General features: G+C 41.9%; 1 protein-coding gene across 2 annotated transcripts in view; it reads left to right on the plus strand.

Moving 5' to 3' along the window:
• PKHD1 (PKHD1 ciliary IPT domain containing fibrocystin/polyductin) overlaps nucleotides 1–16,642 on the plus strand; it is a 4,356,595-nt gene that overhangs the window by 2,152,324 nt on the left and 2,187,629 nt on the right. For both annotated transcript variants that reach the window (XM_069605754.1, XM_069605755.1), the window contains exon 39: nucleotides 6,676–6,830. In XM_069605754.1, coding sequence (XP_069461855.1) covers nucleotides 6,676–6,830 — 155 coding nt within the window. The remainder of the gene's footprint in view (nucleotides 1–6,675; nucleotides 6,831–16,642) is intronic.

The following is a 16,642-nucleotide window of genomic DNA, read 5'->3' on the forward strand; positions in this document are numbered from 1 at the left end:
GTCTATGTACTTTACTGAGAAATATAAAGTAGATGGAGTGTATATATTTTTTTTTAAGCTCTATTTTTTTAACTGTGAAAGGTGGTTCCTAAAAGCATATGTCGTTTGTTGTTTTTGGACGTATTTATTTTTGGCAGGATAGCTGAGAACGAAAGGTGGGGAGGGAAATGAGGGAAGAGCAACCAAACACTAATATGGAGGGGTAGGTGGACAAGGGGAAAATGTTGCACGTGTGTTATTTCTAAGTTAGGGGGCACTGTTTCTCATGCTCCTTGATAACAGCAGTGGTGATGGCTCTTGGGGAGGAGGGATGGCATTAGCTGATGCCATTTTAAGATAAATAGCAGTTTTGCTAAAAGTATGCACTGTGTACTAGATTGTTAATGGATAATGAGTAGGAATAGGTGTTGGAGCTGTGCAAGGGAAATTTTGAAGTTTGAAGTACCTAGATCAGTAGAAAATGTAATTCCAAACTGTCCACCAAGCAGACATCTTATCGTGATGTGGCACTGTCCGGAAGGTCCGCTATGAAGTCAGATGTTTTTAGACATCTACGGATGCAAAACTGGTTGAAATAGTTGCAAGAAGTGTATAGAAGTGTTAAAAATTATTCCAGATGGTGGGAAATGGCAGAGTCTTAAGGTGAAACTTTGGAAATTGGACACACATATTGCTATATTGGGTAAGTATGATATTAGTAAGTTGTAGGAAAATAGCATGCACTGGTAAAAACCTATGAAATTCAATTAAAAAACTTTGTTAAAGGGACGTTATGGTTAAGTTGGACTAATAAAAACCTTTGAAATTCACTGAAAAATCTTTGTTAAAGGGACGTTATGGTTAAGTTGCACTCATAAAAACCTATGAAATTCAAAGAAAAAACTTTGTTAAATGGACGTTATGGTTCCAAGTAAAACAGAAAAACCCCTGAAATGCGCCAGTTATGGTAAGCTAAGCAACCATAACTCGCGCCACCACCGTGTACTGCTAAGACTAACACCCAGGATATCAAAGATGACATCACAAATGTCATTGATGACATTTGGCCCTGTCAAATTGATTCTGCAAAGTTTGTTGAGGTTTTGTGCGGGGGGGGGAGAGGTATAGCGGGGTCCCAAAATATGTGGTTTCTCCCATAGACCCAATGGAAGAAAAATGTTCCTCACAGCCCAAACCGCTGGACGGATTTTCACTAAATTTGTGCAGGGGTGGCGGATTGGTCCCAAATACGCGCTTTTGTAAATTTGGTGTAAATCCATCCAGTAGTTATTTTTAAAACGGTCAAAAATTAGGTTAAAAAAAATGTCATATCTGGGTTCGGTCCGCAGACTCACTTACCTGTTCGGTCCACGTACGGGCCTCCGATTGGTCTAGAAGGTTGCGTGAAGTCTTTGGACATCGGACGTGCCCTCTGATTGGATGGTGAAAAGGATGAAGTGTGTCATATTTTTGGAAATGCCCGCTATGTTGAATTTGTGGACAGCAACCGTTGTACGCAGTTTTTGGAAGGCCTATAACATTGGCACCACTCAATGAAACTGTATGAAATGTTGTGATATCACTCTAGACGTGACCTTGAATGGTTCTTCAAAGTCTGGTGCTGTTTTGCCTAGAGGGAACAAAATTACAGGGAGGAGGTCCTAAAACATTTGAAAGGTTTATTAATGTGTTGCCGTTCACGAATCTGCAGAAAAGTTTGCAAAAAGATTTAAGACCTAGATTTGAATGTTTTTGCAAAGTTTGGTGGGAATTTGTGAAGACGGCAACATTAGATGGGTTATAACTTTGTTGCTATTTGACGTGTGCACAAAAGATTTTAGAAAGATTTTAGACTGAACCTTGAATTTTTCTGCAAAGTCTGAATGGATTTTGTCAACTGAGAGCTAAGTTACATGACTATTTTATGTACGTACATTTGGACACTTTTCAAAAAATAAAACATGGATGGATTTGCAGGAAAGATGTGCAAGGACTTGAAAGCATGGTTTTGCAAATGTGGCTGTGTTTTATTATTTGAAAAGTGTCATAATGTGTGTACAAAAAATAGTAATATACTTTTGGTGACTGAGGTATAGTGGGTGGCCATGACCAGTGGCCAGACTGTCCGAGTCGTGGCCTCTGGCCATGGGCAGTGGCCAGATTTGTCTGAGTGATGGCCAAAGGCTATGGCTCGGATAATCTGGCTACTGGCCATGGCCATGAGGGACTGGCAATGGGGTTAAATTGGGATGGCCACCAGGGACTGTCTATGTGGTGAGGTTTTTCAAAATTGCGATATGTTTGAATGGGAGAATACATTCTGCCCGTGGCTACAATTCTGTCAGTTGCTACAGCCCGAAGTGCTGAACAGGATCGCATCAACATATTGCTCTGTCTATCGCTGTATACACTCTAAGACAATGCTAATCAGCAGATAATTACAAAGCACACCTAACCAGGTGCCCACTAGGCCACCCATGGAAATCATTAACCACCCTTATTTGCGATGATAGTGCGACAAGATATTGGAATTGGATGCCGGACTCATTTCCACAACCCTACAGCAATGACTGGCTAACAATCCACATGCCTTGAGAAAGACCGTAGAGAGTTGAATCACGTTTTGGATGACTTCTAACAATAAATAAAGCATCTTTTGAAGACTGCTTCATTACAACAACAGTAACTTATTGAATACGCCAGCGCTGTCGTGAACAGAGCTCACTCTCCTATTCGGACCCTAACGCCTGAAGATGGAAGGGCAACTTCACAAAAGAACCCCACTACCAGCAGCAGGGTAATCTGTTTAAAGTACTAGATGAAGTGCAGTGATCTACCCATTCTACCACCCTGCAATTATTTGGTAATTGTGTACTCTAATTTGATTATGGGGGCATGCACCATAGCCGAAACCTAGGTTTGAAGGGAAAGAGATATTCTGCTTGCGGCTACAGCCTGAAGTGCTGTACTGAATTACAACACAACTGCGCGAGGAGCATCAGCAGGGACCTGAAAGCATGGTTTTGCAAATCTGTTTTGTGTTTTATTTATCCAAAATGTTCAAATGTAAGCATAAAAAATAGTGATATGAGCTTGGTGCATGGACAATGGGCCTGCCCCTCAGCAAGGATGAATGCCTACTCTGATTTACTTATTGGGGCATGCGGCATGGCCGAAGCTCTAGGTTTAAATGGAAAAGAAATTCTGCTTGTGGCTGCATCCCAGAGTGCTGGACAGGATTACAGGAAACTTGCGCGAGTAGCATCAGCAAGGACTTGAAAGGATGCTTTTGGAAATCTGTACTGTGTTTTACTTTTTTGAAATTGTCAATGGGAAATGAAGATGCAAACGATTTGTAGAACATTGTTAAGTGGCAGTTGGTGGGTGGAAGTTAAATATGTTGATAGGCTATATGTAGTTTTTTAAGTGGTGGATATATGTGTGAATGGTTTAAAGCAGGCAATGAGGGAGTGTTACAAACATAACAGTAAAACGAGTAGAAGGGCTGTCTTGTGTGATGGTGTGCATGTGCAATCCAGGTTTTCTAATAAGGCATGGGCTAGACAGGGGAATACAGAGACTGTAGTCAAAAAGTGCATAGATTATGTTGTTTATTGTATACTAGAGAGAAACATTTCGAACAGAAATGTGTTCCTGTGTTTTATTTCTTTTACTCTAGTATACAATTGTCCATTATTTCCATTAGCATAATAGAAAATGCTAATGGGAATGTTGGAGAATATTATTGAATCTAACTACTTTACTGAAAAATTTAAAGTAGATGGAGTCTGTGAGCTTATTTTTTAGTTCTATTTTTTTAACCTTTTTTAATGTTTTCGATTTGGATGGCAGAAGAGGCTAGAAAGTAAAGTGGGGTGGAAATGAGGGAAGGGGGACCAAATAAAGTGATGGAGGGGCAGGTGGATGGGGAAGATGTTGCACATGTGTTAGATCTATGTTAGAGGGCTGTGTTTCTCATGCTCCTTGATTACAGCTTCAAAAGCACTTTGAAATTGCTCCCCCTGCAGAGTGGTGTGTTGCAGTACATAAAGAGTACTGTTGTTTTCAAAAGATATAGATCAACAGCTTTGTGTATTGCTTGCAAGGTAGCTGGTGGGATTTTATGTCCCACAGAAGTAGGCTGTGTGGTTACAGCATTGGTTGAGAAAGATGAGGTAGAGGAAGACAGTCTACTACTTCCTAAGAATGGAACAGCCTTTCTGAGAGCATTGCAGTGGTTGTATTTGGTGTGGTGCCGCATGGAGGTGGTCCCGTAGGAGTAGTGCCCAGACTGTACATGACTGTGTATTTCACATTGGTAGCTTTAGCATTTGGAGATAAAGAAAGTGCGGCAGGGACCCTCTTTTTCTATTGACGGGGAAAGTATAAGTTGAACAAAGAAAGCAGAGTACAGGCTACACCTCCCTTCGCCGCACAGGAGGTGCTGAAAAACTACAGGAAGCTAGTAACTAGTTTGGCTAGCCATATGGGATCACACTTACACTGTGATGTAATACAGATAAAACAACATTTATTTGAAAATGAAAACTAGTAAAAGCACAAAAGGACAGAAGTACGCTTCTGTCTTAATCCTACTGAGTGGACTCAGCATGGTGAGTAACAAATACAGTGTTAGTGAATGTACTGTTACATATTTGCAGCATATTTCTTGCAAATATGTAACAGTACATTCACTAACACTGTATTTGTTACTCACCATGCTGTTGAGTCTACTCAGTTGGATTTTGTAAGGCTTTAGCCTTTGGTACATTTCCAACAATGGTAAAGAACTGCCACACGCATGATTCTCTCTGGGTGTTGGAGGTAGACACTTCTTCTAACTCATCTTCCTGGTCTTCATGATTGTCTTTTGAAGTATTGTGCTTCTTTCGTTGTGTCCTCCAGCTGGTGGTGGTGGTGGGTAGGAGGGATAGCCAAAGCTGATGCCATTTTTAAGATAAATATCAGTTTTCCTAATAGTCTTCCAAGTATGTGCTGTGTGCTAGATTGTTAATGGATAATGAGTAAGAATAGGTGTAGAAGCTGTGCAAGGGTACATATTGAGCTTCAATGTTCCTAGATCAGCTGATAATGCAGTTCCAAACTGTTTGTGAAGCAAGGACCTATTCGCTAGGTGCAGACTCATTCGCGAACATTGGCGAAAACAGAAGTGGTGGAAAAAGTTTCAAAAAGTGTATGGAAGTGTTAAAAAAGATGCTGGATTGTGGGAAATGGCAGAGTTTTAAGTTGAAACTTTCTAAATTGGACACAAATGTTGCTATATTGGGGTAAGTATGATATTAGTAAGTTGCAGGAAATTAGAGTGTACTGGTATAAATCCATGATAATCATTGAAAAAACTATGTTAAAGGGATGTTATGCTCAAATTGCACTAATAAAAACCCATGAAATTCAATGAAAAAACATTGTTAAAGGGACGTTATGGTAAGTAAACGTAAACAAGTTAAACCGAAAAACCCCAGAAGTTTGTCAGTTATGGTAAGCTAAGCAACCATAACTCGCGCCACTACAGTACACTGCTGAGACAGACACACGGTACATGCAAGATGACATGAAAATTGTCACTGATGATATCACTGATGATCTGGGCCACTTGGTTTTCATTATTGCCAAAGCCTAAAGTGTACACTTACTTATCTGCACCAATGTTTTTTCTAGTAGTAAGTCTTAATGAAATATTGAGACATCTGAATTTCACCAATAGTTCTCCTTTTTCCTTAGACATTATGTGTACCTTCATCGGTTCTTTTTGAAAGTCTGTCTTCTAATATTCTAGTGTTAAGATCAAAATACTATATCAGAGATCTAGTTTTGTTCGGAAAATTTGGTTGACTAAATCATTTCCATTTTACAGAGGGTGGGTGGCGTGTGAGGGTTACTCCGCCTTACTGGAGGCTTTCATATTTCTTTAGCTCTTTGTTTGGTCTGCTTTTACATCATACACTTCAAAAGTGTTCTTATCTATGGGGACCATTCTTTAAGAACCTGATAACCCGCCAAAGCGGGTCAGAGAGGTTGCTTACGCTTATGCAGCTCAGGCTCTCTTGACCGGGTTCTCCCGATTCACTCCATGCAGCGGTGGCAGGAAAAGAAATCTGGGCCAGCCCAGGTTTCCTCTGCCTGTTGCCGCCTCATGCAGTGGCCCCCCGTTATATTTCTGCAATGAAGGCTGAATATGAAAAACATGGCATTTGTCATTGCTACTGGATTCCTATGGACGGCACCTTCTGTTTGAGCAGGAAGAGTATGCAGGAATCCAGTCTTTTAGAAATCTTATTCCCCCAGGACAGGGATCTGCAACCTTGTCTCTCCACATGTTTCAGACTACAATTCCAATGATATTCGGATATTGACTTTGCCGGTTAGGGAGAATGGGAGTTGTAGTTCAAAACATTTGGCAAGCCAAAGATTGCAAACCCCATGCCCTAGGATGTGTGTTGGATTCCTTGCACAGTGGCGGAAATGAATTAGGGACAAGCCAGTTCGGAGTTTCCTTGTGGGGTCCCCTCACACAGCCTCGAATTCTCTGAGAATGAGGCAAATGCAGAAAGGGGAATGAAGTGCCCGGTTTCAAACTGTTTTCCACCACACCCTAATGATATGAGATTTGTTTTTCAATCAAAACGGTTCTTTAAAAAAAAAACATGTTTCTCTAATCCACCGGTGTCTTTCCAGGCACCACTATGGCTTTGTAGAGCAGTCAGTGGATGGACGGCCCATAGTTATGAAGCCGCGTGTGGCTTTGCTGACCAGAGATGTTGTATTGAGGGGGACCCTCACCAGAGAACGGGTCTCCTATGTTCAGCAGTGTGCTGAAGCAGGAATTTCAGGTAAGAATTTAAGAAATGGTTAAGGGCTTCTTGCATGTGCCTTAGATGTTAGAACTCATTCTGCGTGAAATAGTTAATACAATGTGTTCTGTGTGTTGAAGGAATTTACTGCATGATTGATAGTGAGTAAATCTGGCTAAAATGAATGTGCGTCTGTTAACTGTTGGGCTAGGTCTGCTTCTGGGGCTGGCCTGCTATCACAGCAATGCTTGCTTCTTTGCACGATGCATCTTGATAAACGATTCCGTTATCGCGCTGGACAATCTCGGAAGAGGATAAAAGCACAATTTTTAATTTTTTTTAAGATGATGATATATGTACCATGTTACATTGTTTCCATTAAAAATTTTTAAAAAGTTTGTTTAATCCCTCTTTGGAGACAAAGAGATATCTGTAGACTTTGCAGTCACCTGTTGCTGCATTGCATTTCAATAGCGGCCTCAAACTGCTATGTTGATGTCTTACATTTTTATTTATTGAACGTAAAATGTGGTCCTGCGCTTAATTCAGGGTCCTCTTTACCGAGTGGAATCTTGACAGGTGTACTTAGCTAGTGGTGTGCAGAAAGCACGCCATTTAGAGTGTGATTCTGCCATCTTAGTTGGCATTTCCTATTAAGTTGTCCATAAGATGGCAGGTGCAGTTCTCTGAAGGTGTTGCAATGATTGAGCTTTCATTGTGACAAAAGCTGGGTAAAGAAAACTGTGCTTGGAACAGGAGACATTATGGGACACCTGACCTGTCTACGCACGAGAGGTCCATGGTGGGGATGCTGTGACATTCTAACATCCAAATGCATGTGTGTGCGAATAGCATTTAGTTCAAGGCGTCCTTCAACAGTACAGGGATTAGATAGGCGCTCGGTAATGGGTCACCGGCTTTCAGTGACGAGCGTCTGTCAAGGAGAGAGAGGGACGTGGCTGTGGACAAGATTACACAGGCTGCTAATTCTAATCAGTTGACACGTAGGAGCCAAGGCACAAACACCTTAACACTTAGGTTGCTCAAGGCTATTATAGTAATGCAATGCACATGCAATCGTATGCAAAGATGCTCTGTTCAAAGCACCTCTGCCTTTTGGTGGCCTTGTTGTATTTTGTTCTATGAGAACAGAGCATGGGTTATGGTATTAGTGTCATAAATGAAGTGGTGGGGGTATAACCTAAGGTTTTGATGACTGCAGGCCAGAATTACCTGAGTACCCGAGTTTTTGTGGTGCTGACATGTACAAAGATCTATTAAATGGCAGCATTGTGACACTGGGTTAGACACTGGTTTGTGGGGAAAGTGTCAATAGATCTCTGTGGTAAATCAATCATAGGGGATGGACAAGAAGCTGTAGTCCAACAAGTTTTATTTAAAAAAAATAAAGCCTAAACCATCCTTATGTATGATGATGGGTTTCCGTAACTTTAAAGAAAAAAACAAATTGGTGTCTCACAAAAATTCTGTCCTCCATCCACACCTATTCTGTCCTTTGCTCTATGCCTACTCTGAAAAAACGAAATAACATCCTCTTAACCTAAGTAGGTTTGCTTTCACTCTACTAGGCTTCTGGTGGCTGGTTTCTGACTCCCACACAATTTGGTCTCTCTCTCTCTCTCTCTCTCTCTCTCTCTCTCTCTCTCTCTCTTTCCCTCTCTCTCTCTCTCGCTCTCTGTCTCTCTCAATCGCCCAGGCTGCAGCCTGCTATTACAGTTCATAGTTGCAACCTTTATGTATTCCTTTATTCTTAGAGAAGGTGGCTCAGAACCACAATGCTAGCGTTCTCATCAGTTCACGATAATCATCTCCACATTGCAATAGCTGGTTCTTTAAACATAGTTCTTGTTTGCAACAGAAATATTGATGATTCCTGATTGTTCTGATTTTATATTTAGTGTTTTGTTCACCCCTATTGGGTATTTTCAGCTCCTCTGGCTTTTCATATATTTGGATCCAACATGGACTATTTGGCCCTTCAAGTCTTCTGGATATGGTATGATGTTCAACTCTCCGTTAGATATTCTGGTACTGTGCCCCTAATGGGCTAAACAACCTCTCAGGTTATCATATGGCTTATGCTCCCGCATGGTGGCCCTTTAAAGACATTGTTCAAGGAAATTTAAAAATGGAAATGGAAGTCCACAATGGGAATTAGGGGATCTAACTGCCAGCCTCAGAGGTTGGTCTGGCTGGGAGCATTTCCTGTTAGTTTGAGATGTTTTGTGGAACACTGTCCTTTCAAGTAGTTCTCCTATGGGTAAAAAAGGGCTTTGAAGCAATGGCTGGTGGAGAAAGTATACCAATTCCGCAGACTACCCTGCAGAGGGTGTTTTTGGCAACATTCACAATTCATATGGAAATATATTTTAACATTTGATAATATCATGGATTCCTGTGGTGAGACATTCACCAATATTGTAGAGGAGCAGTTTCATGCCTCTGCAGGAAATCACACCCCCTACCTCATATATGTTGGTAGTCTATGATTTTGCCATGTTTTACACCAACAGTTGTACCAATACCGCAACGTATGTTCGAAAGAAGATACCCATTGAGACAACCCGAATATATGCTCGAAGGGACGACTATTTGAGGTATGAACTCCCTGAAGGAATATCAACAAGCACAAAGAAAAGTAGCCTGTGATGTCATGAAAATGTATGAACAACATCTCTGGACACAGGCTGAAAAGGATGGATGGATCCTACAGAAACTAATGACGAAGTAAAAAATCAAGGGGAATTTTAAACACGAAAAAAATATTACACATGCATGAAGTGCTGCAGAGAATCAATCGTTCAATAATTGTTCAGATGCTAAAACCCAAGTAGACTAATTCATCATAGAAGCTAGCTATATGTGGTGTATAGAATGCAGGTAAAGCTGCCATTGCATAGAAGCTGGACATCGGTTTCATGAATTTTAGTAAGCCAGGACCCATGAAGGGGGAAGAGAAAAAAGATGTTGCAGCAAGAATAAGCTGAATCGTGGAGCTGCATGGAGAGGCGGTCTGGCCTGAAGTCAAGATTGAAGCAGTCACAGTCAACTATCTTCTCTGGAAAGGAGCGAATGTATAAAGGATGACTCATCCCTTGTTAAGGTGCAAAGAAAGAATGCCAAGAGTGCCAAGTTAAATTCATTTAAAAACTGCAAAATGGACCAAATTGAGGTCTCCTGTCACGTGAGCCAAGGATGAAAATAGAGTTTGAACTCGGAGTCCTAGAACACGATAGTGAGTGCCTTCACTCCCGTGTATTCTCAGAGTCTAGGATACTTTGCAAGGCCAATTTCATAGAAAATCATCATGGCAGAAGGCATGGATGATGAGAAATGTTGGGCTAATTGGGTGGGGTGGTAGAGTCAGGCCCATCTCCTTGCACCTCGGTCTGGGCTTTCGTGCTGCTAAGTGAAACAAATGTTCCAGACATGGCACAACCATGCCAACCAATTGTAGAGGTCCATATAAAGAGGGACCTTATAGTTTGAAAACCAATAATAAATAATAAACTGCGTACCTAATGTTTTTGAAGATTACATGTTTTAGAGGTAGCCATATATAGTCCACCTGACAGTGGGCAGTCAAATACAATCTTTTTTCCTCTAGATGATATACTTAAATACTCTCCTTAAGCCTATCCCAATCCCCAGTAGGTTTTTCATTATTTGCCATGTAGTATTGTGGATATATAACCTTTGTTTTGTGAAAAGATCACTGAGAGAAATTGAGCGTCCGTCCGTTGATGTTCGTTATAACTCCCTGTTTTAGATAATTGTTAATAAAACAGTACTTTACCATCTTCCTGAGTTGGTTCGGTTATTTCAACTTGGAGTTATTCTATGTGATCACATTTACATGCATGTTCCTAAGGGGCCCTAAGCTCAAGATACTGAGATGAAAGTACCATTCCTAAATACCGCAGAAGGCTTGCAGTTAGGAAGCAATGGATGAATGGAAAATGCTACCAATTGAAAATGGCAATTCAGTAAAGTGAAGCGGTGTGGTGCTAACAGAAATGTATTCCAACATAGTGCTCTCACTGCAACCTCGGAAATGAAATGGGGGGCTTCAGGGGAGCAGCAACAGGTTTCCCAGAGAGACCCTACGCCTTTCCTTGGAGTGGCCATTTCTGCTTTCCAACAAAGAGTGATGAGCTGCATTAGATTTGAGGTGATGCTGTGTAGATGCTAGTCAGTGTTTTGCAAACTTCAATATCCTTGAAACTGCAGCAACCAAACATCAACATTAATTCAAGCATTGTTGCAGAGTGGTTACATGTGTCCTGGTGAATAGTGAGCATACATGTAGTCTTGTGATACAATTTCCTTTTTAATCCTTGATCAAAGACTCATCTTTAGCAAGGAAGCAGTTCAGTACCCCAAAGTTCGGTGTTGTGAACCATAAGAGGGACTTAGACTACATGTGGTCATGTTTCACAAGTTTTATTTAGATAAAAACCAAAATGCCTTACTAACCCTATCGCTATGATGGAAGTTCCCTACCTAGCAAAAGTAAAACTACGGGTGCACATAAAGTCCAAATAAACAGTCTTCTGTCTGAATCCTAAGCAACTAACTTTCCCTACCACTTTAGAAAAATGCCTAACTAAAAGAAAAGAGCGGTATGTACAATAACCTCGATATGGACTTCTGCGTGGGCCACTTGTAGTTGACTTGTTAAAGGTCTTGTAAATGATCTTCATGGGTTTCCCTCTCCCTTTCATAAGGAACCAGTTTCTTATTTTTAAATGTTCCAATCCCTCCTGGACGACTTGAAAATACACTTCTTTCTTTCCCACCTTCATAGCATTATAACTTACTAAAGTCTGGTAACTCTGCGTTAAAAGTCTTATTTCTCAGTAAACAATTTAGCTTAAGTCTCTTGCCCAGTCAGGTCATACAGCTTCCCCTGATTTCATGCACTTTGATGTCCATGTTACAGAGTGTTCAGCTTTCCTTCACTCTGTTTCAACATAGGACCTATGTCTGTGCCTCGTAGATAATGTTGACGGTTATGTCAGCTTTGAAATACAGTATCTTTGCCCTCATTACACACTTGCCGGTCCGGAAACAACTGTGCTGGTAAGCTTACTGGCACAGTTGTTTGAGGACCGGCAAGCTATCAGTCTGCGAGCGTGTGCTCTAGCCTGCATGGGTAGTCCTGGCGGGTGGAACGACACCCGCCCACAGACTTTCACGGAAGCACCGTCACCGTTACTAATGGTGCCAGTGCTTCAGTGATCCCCATTCCCATTCAGTCCTACGGGACTCCAATGGGAATGGGGATTAACATTTACCACCACCTGACTTCCCAGAACGCCGGGTCACAATCCCCCAGTGATTGCTGCAAATCAGGCAGCGCTAAATCATTACAGGTCTTTCGGCTACCTGCTGGTTTTACCGGCACGGTTTCTGCCGGACGCGTAATGAGGGCCTTTCACACTCTCATTTTCTTAACTTCTCAACTCTTGGTGGCTACTCTAGCCTTGAATTACAGTGTTCATATCCCTTTCTCTCTGGATTAGTGGGACCGGGTGCCCGTTGCATTCTCTTTGTGTTTCCTACCTGTGACGATTTTGGTCCTCCTAGAAACCTGCAGTCATATATCTCTCTCACATTGAATCATCTGTAGTGTCTCTTTTGCCATCTGTATCTCTCGTGACAAGGAAGGTGCTTGTCAGCAGGAGCACAAGATCTTTGGCTCCTCTCTTCTCTCGAGTCTCGGCGTCAGTTTCTGGGTGCCAGGCCCACCAGTGGTCACTCGACCCGAGACAACAGTTGTCTTTCCATTCTCTCTTTCCCCTTGTATGGAGACTCCTGCTGGGTCAAGGTGTTCCCCAGAGAGCCTCCAGCTGGTTTCATTTTCTGCACATCACTACTGACTCCACAGCTCAATGTGGCACTGCCGCTCTACAATGACGATGCTACAGGGTCTCGTTTCTGTATAGCATCTGCTCTCTTTCCACCGTGGGAGTTCCTAATCCATTCACAGTTCATTTTCTTCTTATACACATCATTAGAATGAATGAAATGATGTCCGTCTTCCTTCATCATGGCACTCAGGTGATATTCACCAATATCGTAGGTCAACAGAGTCAAAGAAGGATCTTTGTGAACTATAGTTGCAACATGGGATGCAGCAGTCTTTTCGACATCCATGTATACAGAAAGGGGGGTTTTGACTGGGTGTTCCATGCTGGAAGGGGGAGTCCTTGTCCCCAAGACGAGAGTCACTTCCAATGAGGTGCCACGTGCCCAGACCCCTTGGCAGGGTCTTGCATACCGGGCTCACCTTCCTAGCCTCGAAGAGGGTGGCTCCCATCTGGGGAGAAGGGACTCATTGTCCAGATTCATCACAGGGGTCACAATAAGCTTAGTGTTCTGCATCTTGACATGGGAGATCCTTTTCCTTTCATGGCACACATTGGTACATCCCTAAACATGTCTAATTCCCACGTTTTCTAAGTTAGAGGAAACATATTAAAATTATTCTGAAACACCATCTTGTTTTTTCCCCAGGTTTGCCTTGCAGACTGGGGTAGGGAGGGGGAGTGTTTTTCTGCTGACTCATACTGTACTCTTTAGAGGAAAACAAAGCTATTCACATGTAATTTCAGGTGTTGCAAACAAAGGGTCGGCTACCACCTAGGGATCAAAAGTTAAGCGAAGGACCCTGTTTGTTTGACTTCAGTTTTTAATGACGTTTGTTCAGGAAACGTCCCTAAAAAAGACCCAAATCTACCTATACTCTCTACTCATCACTGGGCCGAAATTGATTGAAAGCAATTGTGATTTGTCTTTGGCCACAGGCAGCATTAGTATAATGTTTGATATCTTTTTTCAGCCAGCCCATTTTTCAGACTGATGTCTTGATACCGTTTTGCTATGCATTTTGTACAAATGCTGAGAGATTTGGGTGAAGTGCATGCCATTATCAGTGCACCAATTTCAAGTGTCTCTGCAGAGCATGTTTATAAAATGCAGTTGTTCCTTGGACACAGCCACGTCAGGGTCAGCTTGAATTTCTTCACACCACCTAATAAATGTTAAACGGCAGACAGCATGACATGTGCCTAAATACACTGGGAGGTTGCTTGGACATGATAGACTTCAGCCACACTTGTGTGTGCGTTTGCCAACACTGTTTCTAAAGTTCTTGATAATGGTTTGTTAGGGATCAAAAGGGGAATCCAGGTGGTCAGTATGAGAGCAAGATTACAGCAATCAATGTACTTGACTATGTTATACAAGACAGGTGCTTGTGATAAACCATAGAAAGGACTTGGACACATGGTAGACATGAGGAAACATTTATTTAAATAATAAGAGAAAATGTCTAGCGTGCCCTACTGCTATCGGGAATAGTCCCTGCCTAACAGATAACTGTGCTCGCTGTCAGCAAGAGTAGAAAATGAGATGTCCACAGTCCAAACCCTTAACACCAACTTGCCCTATCACTAAAAGTAATAGGTAAAGAGTGACAGTTTGTATTCTCTCTAGTACATTGCCTTTTGGCCTGCTGGTTGTGAAGCCTTTCCTCCAGAATTTTCTCCACAAGTACATCTTCTGTTATCTTCGAGTTTTCCAAGTCAATCAATATGTAATATTAGTCCCAACTTTCACATGGTTTCTCATGAGCTCCTGTAGCTCGTAATGCACATTTCATGTTAATGTTTTCTGGTATTTGCCAGAAACCCTGAGGACCTTACTGTCCGTCTTATTTTTCTTCTGAATATAATCTATATATTGTGACAAAGCCTGCGTACAGGCTGTGTCAGGGAAGGGGCGAAGTCCACCCCAAACATCGCCTGGTGCTTGCGCCAAGTGTGTACAGACCCCCTCCTCTCCCCACCTTACCTATGATGATGATGACGGCGAACACTGACGAGGAAAGGACATAACGGGAAGCAGAGGAAGCTACCACGCAGCATCAGTTCATACTGCAACGCAGCAGAAAGCCAGAAGCCTAACACCAGACATGCGGGAGAGAGTTGCAGCCATATCGCCGGGGAGCTGCATGCCATTCAGAAAAGTAGGCCTTATTAATGAGGCTCCCACCAGTTTACCAGCGCCATTAAGACTGAAAGGCACACCAGAAGGCCTTATAAAACAAGGAATCCAGGTCTTCAGAAACTATTTCACATTCCTTGCCAAAGATGCTCCCAGAAATGGGGGCGTGGCTTACAAACACGTTTTGAAGCCTCCCTAAGCACACACCCCTGCCGCACCCCCTTGGGCCAGGTAAGTGATTGGACAGTGTGAGTAAACAATCCTGGGAGGGGTGGGGTATTGAAGGAGGTGTGTGTGAGTGTGCAAGTGTGGGTTAGTTGGGTGAGGCCAGGAGGTGGAGAATAATTTCCATGGGACCAGAGGTCGTGAAAACAGAAAGCAGTGCTGAAACTATTGGTGAAAGGGGATCTGTGGAGTTTTTGTGTGTGAGAGAGAGCTACAACAGTGGGAGAAGGAGAGTGGTCTCATACTGACCACCTTCATTCCCCTTTCAGTGGAGTAGAGCAGAGATAGTGGCAGCCTTTGTTGTAGTAGTGAGGAGTAAAGTAGAGGGTGGCTGGAGAGGCAGAAGAAGGATAGTACTGGTAGAGTGGTAATCTGTAATAGAGGGTTGAGTAGGGCACCATATCCCTTAAGGAGGACAGTGGTAGTCGAGAGGTGGATGTGTAAGTGATATTCAATCAACACTACAGCCAAGTCAATGCCTAGTCTGGGATGCTGAGGAAAACCCTTATTAATGTATTTTTATGTCTAGTCAGTACTCTGGATGACCTCCCTTGTATAACACCCCCTCTTAGAATCCCCCTGACCCCACTGAGCCAAGAAGTAGGTTTGTTTTGCAAATTAAACGGTTTATTTGAGAATTTAAACAATATATATATATATATATATATATATATATATATATATATATATATCACACTTTATAATAAATTAATATCTGATAGTACACTTAGACATATGATGTTGGTCAACAATGGGTAATCTGGCACTAGCACACCTCTTTACAATCAATGAGGAGTTAGTATAGAATGGATAAAGTAGCAAAAATACTTTTATGATTTCAAGGGAAAAGCAATGAGGAAAAACATGCAGTACAGAAATACTTGATATGATTTTAGCAAAAGATAAGATAATCACTTTTTCTCTGGCAATTCACCCCCCTCCCCTATGCAATGTAAGAAATGGAAGGAGATGGAAAGAGGAGCACACAGTTCTCAGGAATGCAATCAAATACAATACGAAAATCAGTTCCCCCCCAGCAAGCTTAGAGGAAACAGGTAGGAGTTTGAAACACAGGCCCAAAATGCTTTTTAAATGTGATGGCAATGGATGGGAAAATGTGCCAACTGATTTTAATTCCCTCTAGAGATTCAGGGTGAGTGGGAGATGCGTGTTGGTATTAGTTCAGGCTTACTTTAGCAATGCTCTATGAGTTATTACCAAGTCGCAAACGAATTTTAACAAAAGAAAGATTGGAGCTGCTATTTTGACAAGTGGAGAAATTGAGCGAAAATCGAAATCGCGGTAAATTTCGCGAGTGCGTAAATCGTGATTGCGGAAAAAGTATAAGGAGTAAGAAGTCGGTTCTAGGTTCGTTGGAAAGCCTAGATTCTAAGCTTTCAGATGAAAGTTATTGCAGAGATATGGACGATTAAATAAAGGTAGTTTTTCGGATTTAAAATAAACTCAAAATGACAGGTGACAGCTTGCAGCTGCAGAATTGACAGGTGACAGTTGTGCAGCTTTAAAAATGACAGATGACACGATTTCTAGGAGGCAGTTCTACTTAGGTTAAAATAGTTTGGATTAGATTATTT

The sequence above is a fragment of the Ambystoma mexicanum genome, chromosome 4p (assembly GCF_040938575.1).
Source record: "Ambystoma mexicanum isolate Mex_15411 chromosome 4p, UKY_AmexF1_1, whole genome shotgun sequence".
NCBI lineage: Eukaryota > Metazoa > Chordata > Amphibia > Caudata > Ambystomatidae > Ambystoma > Ambystoma mexicanum.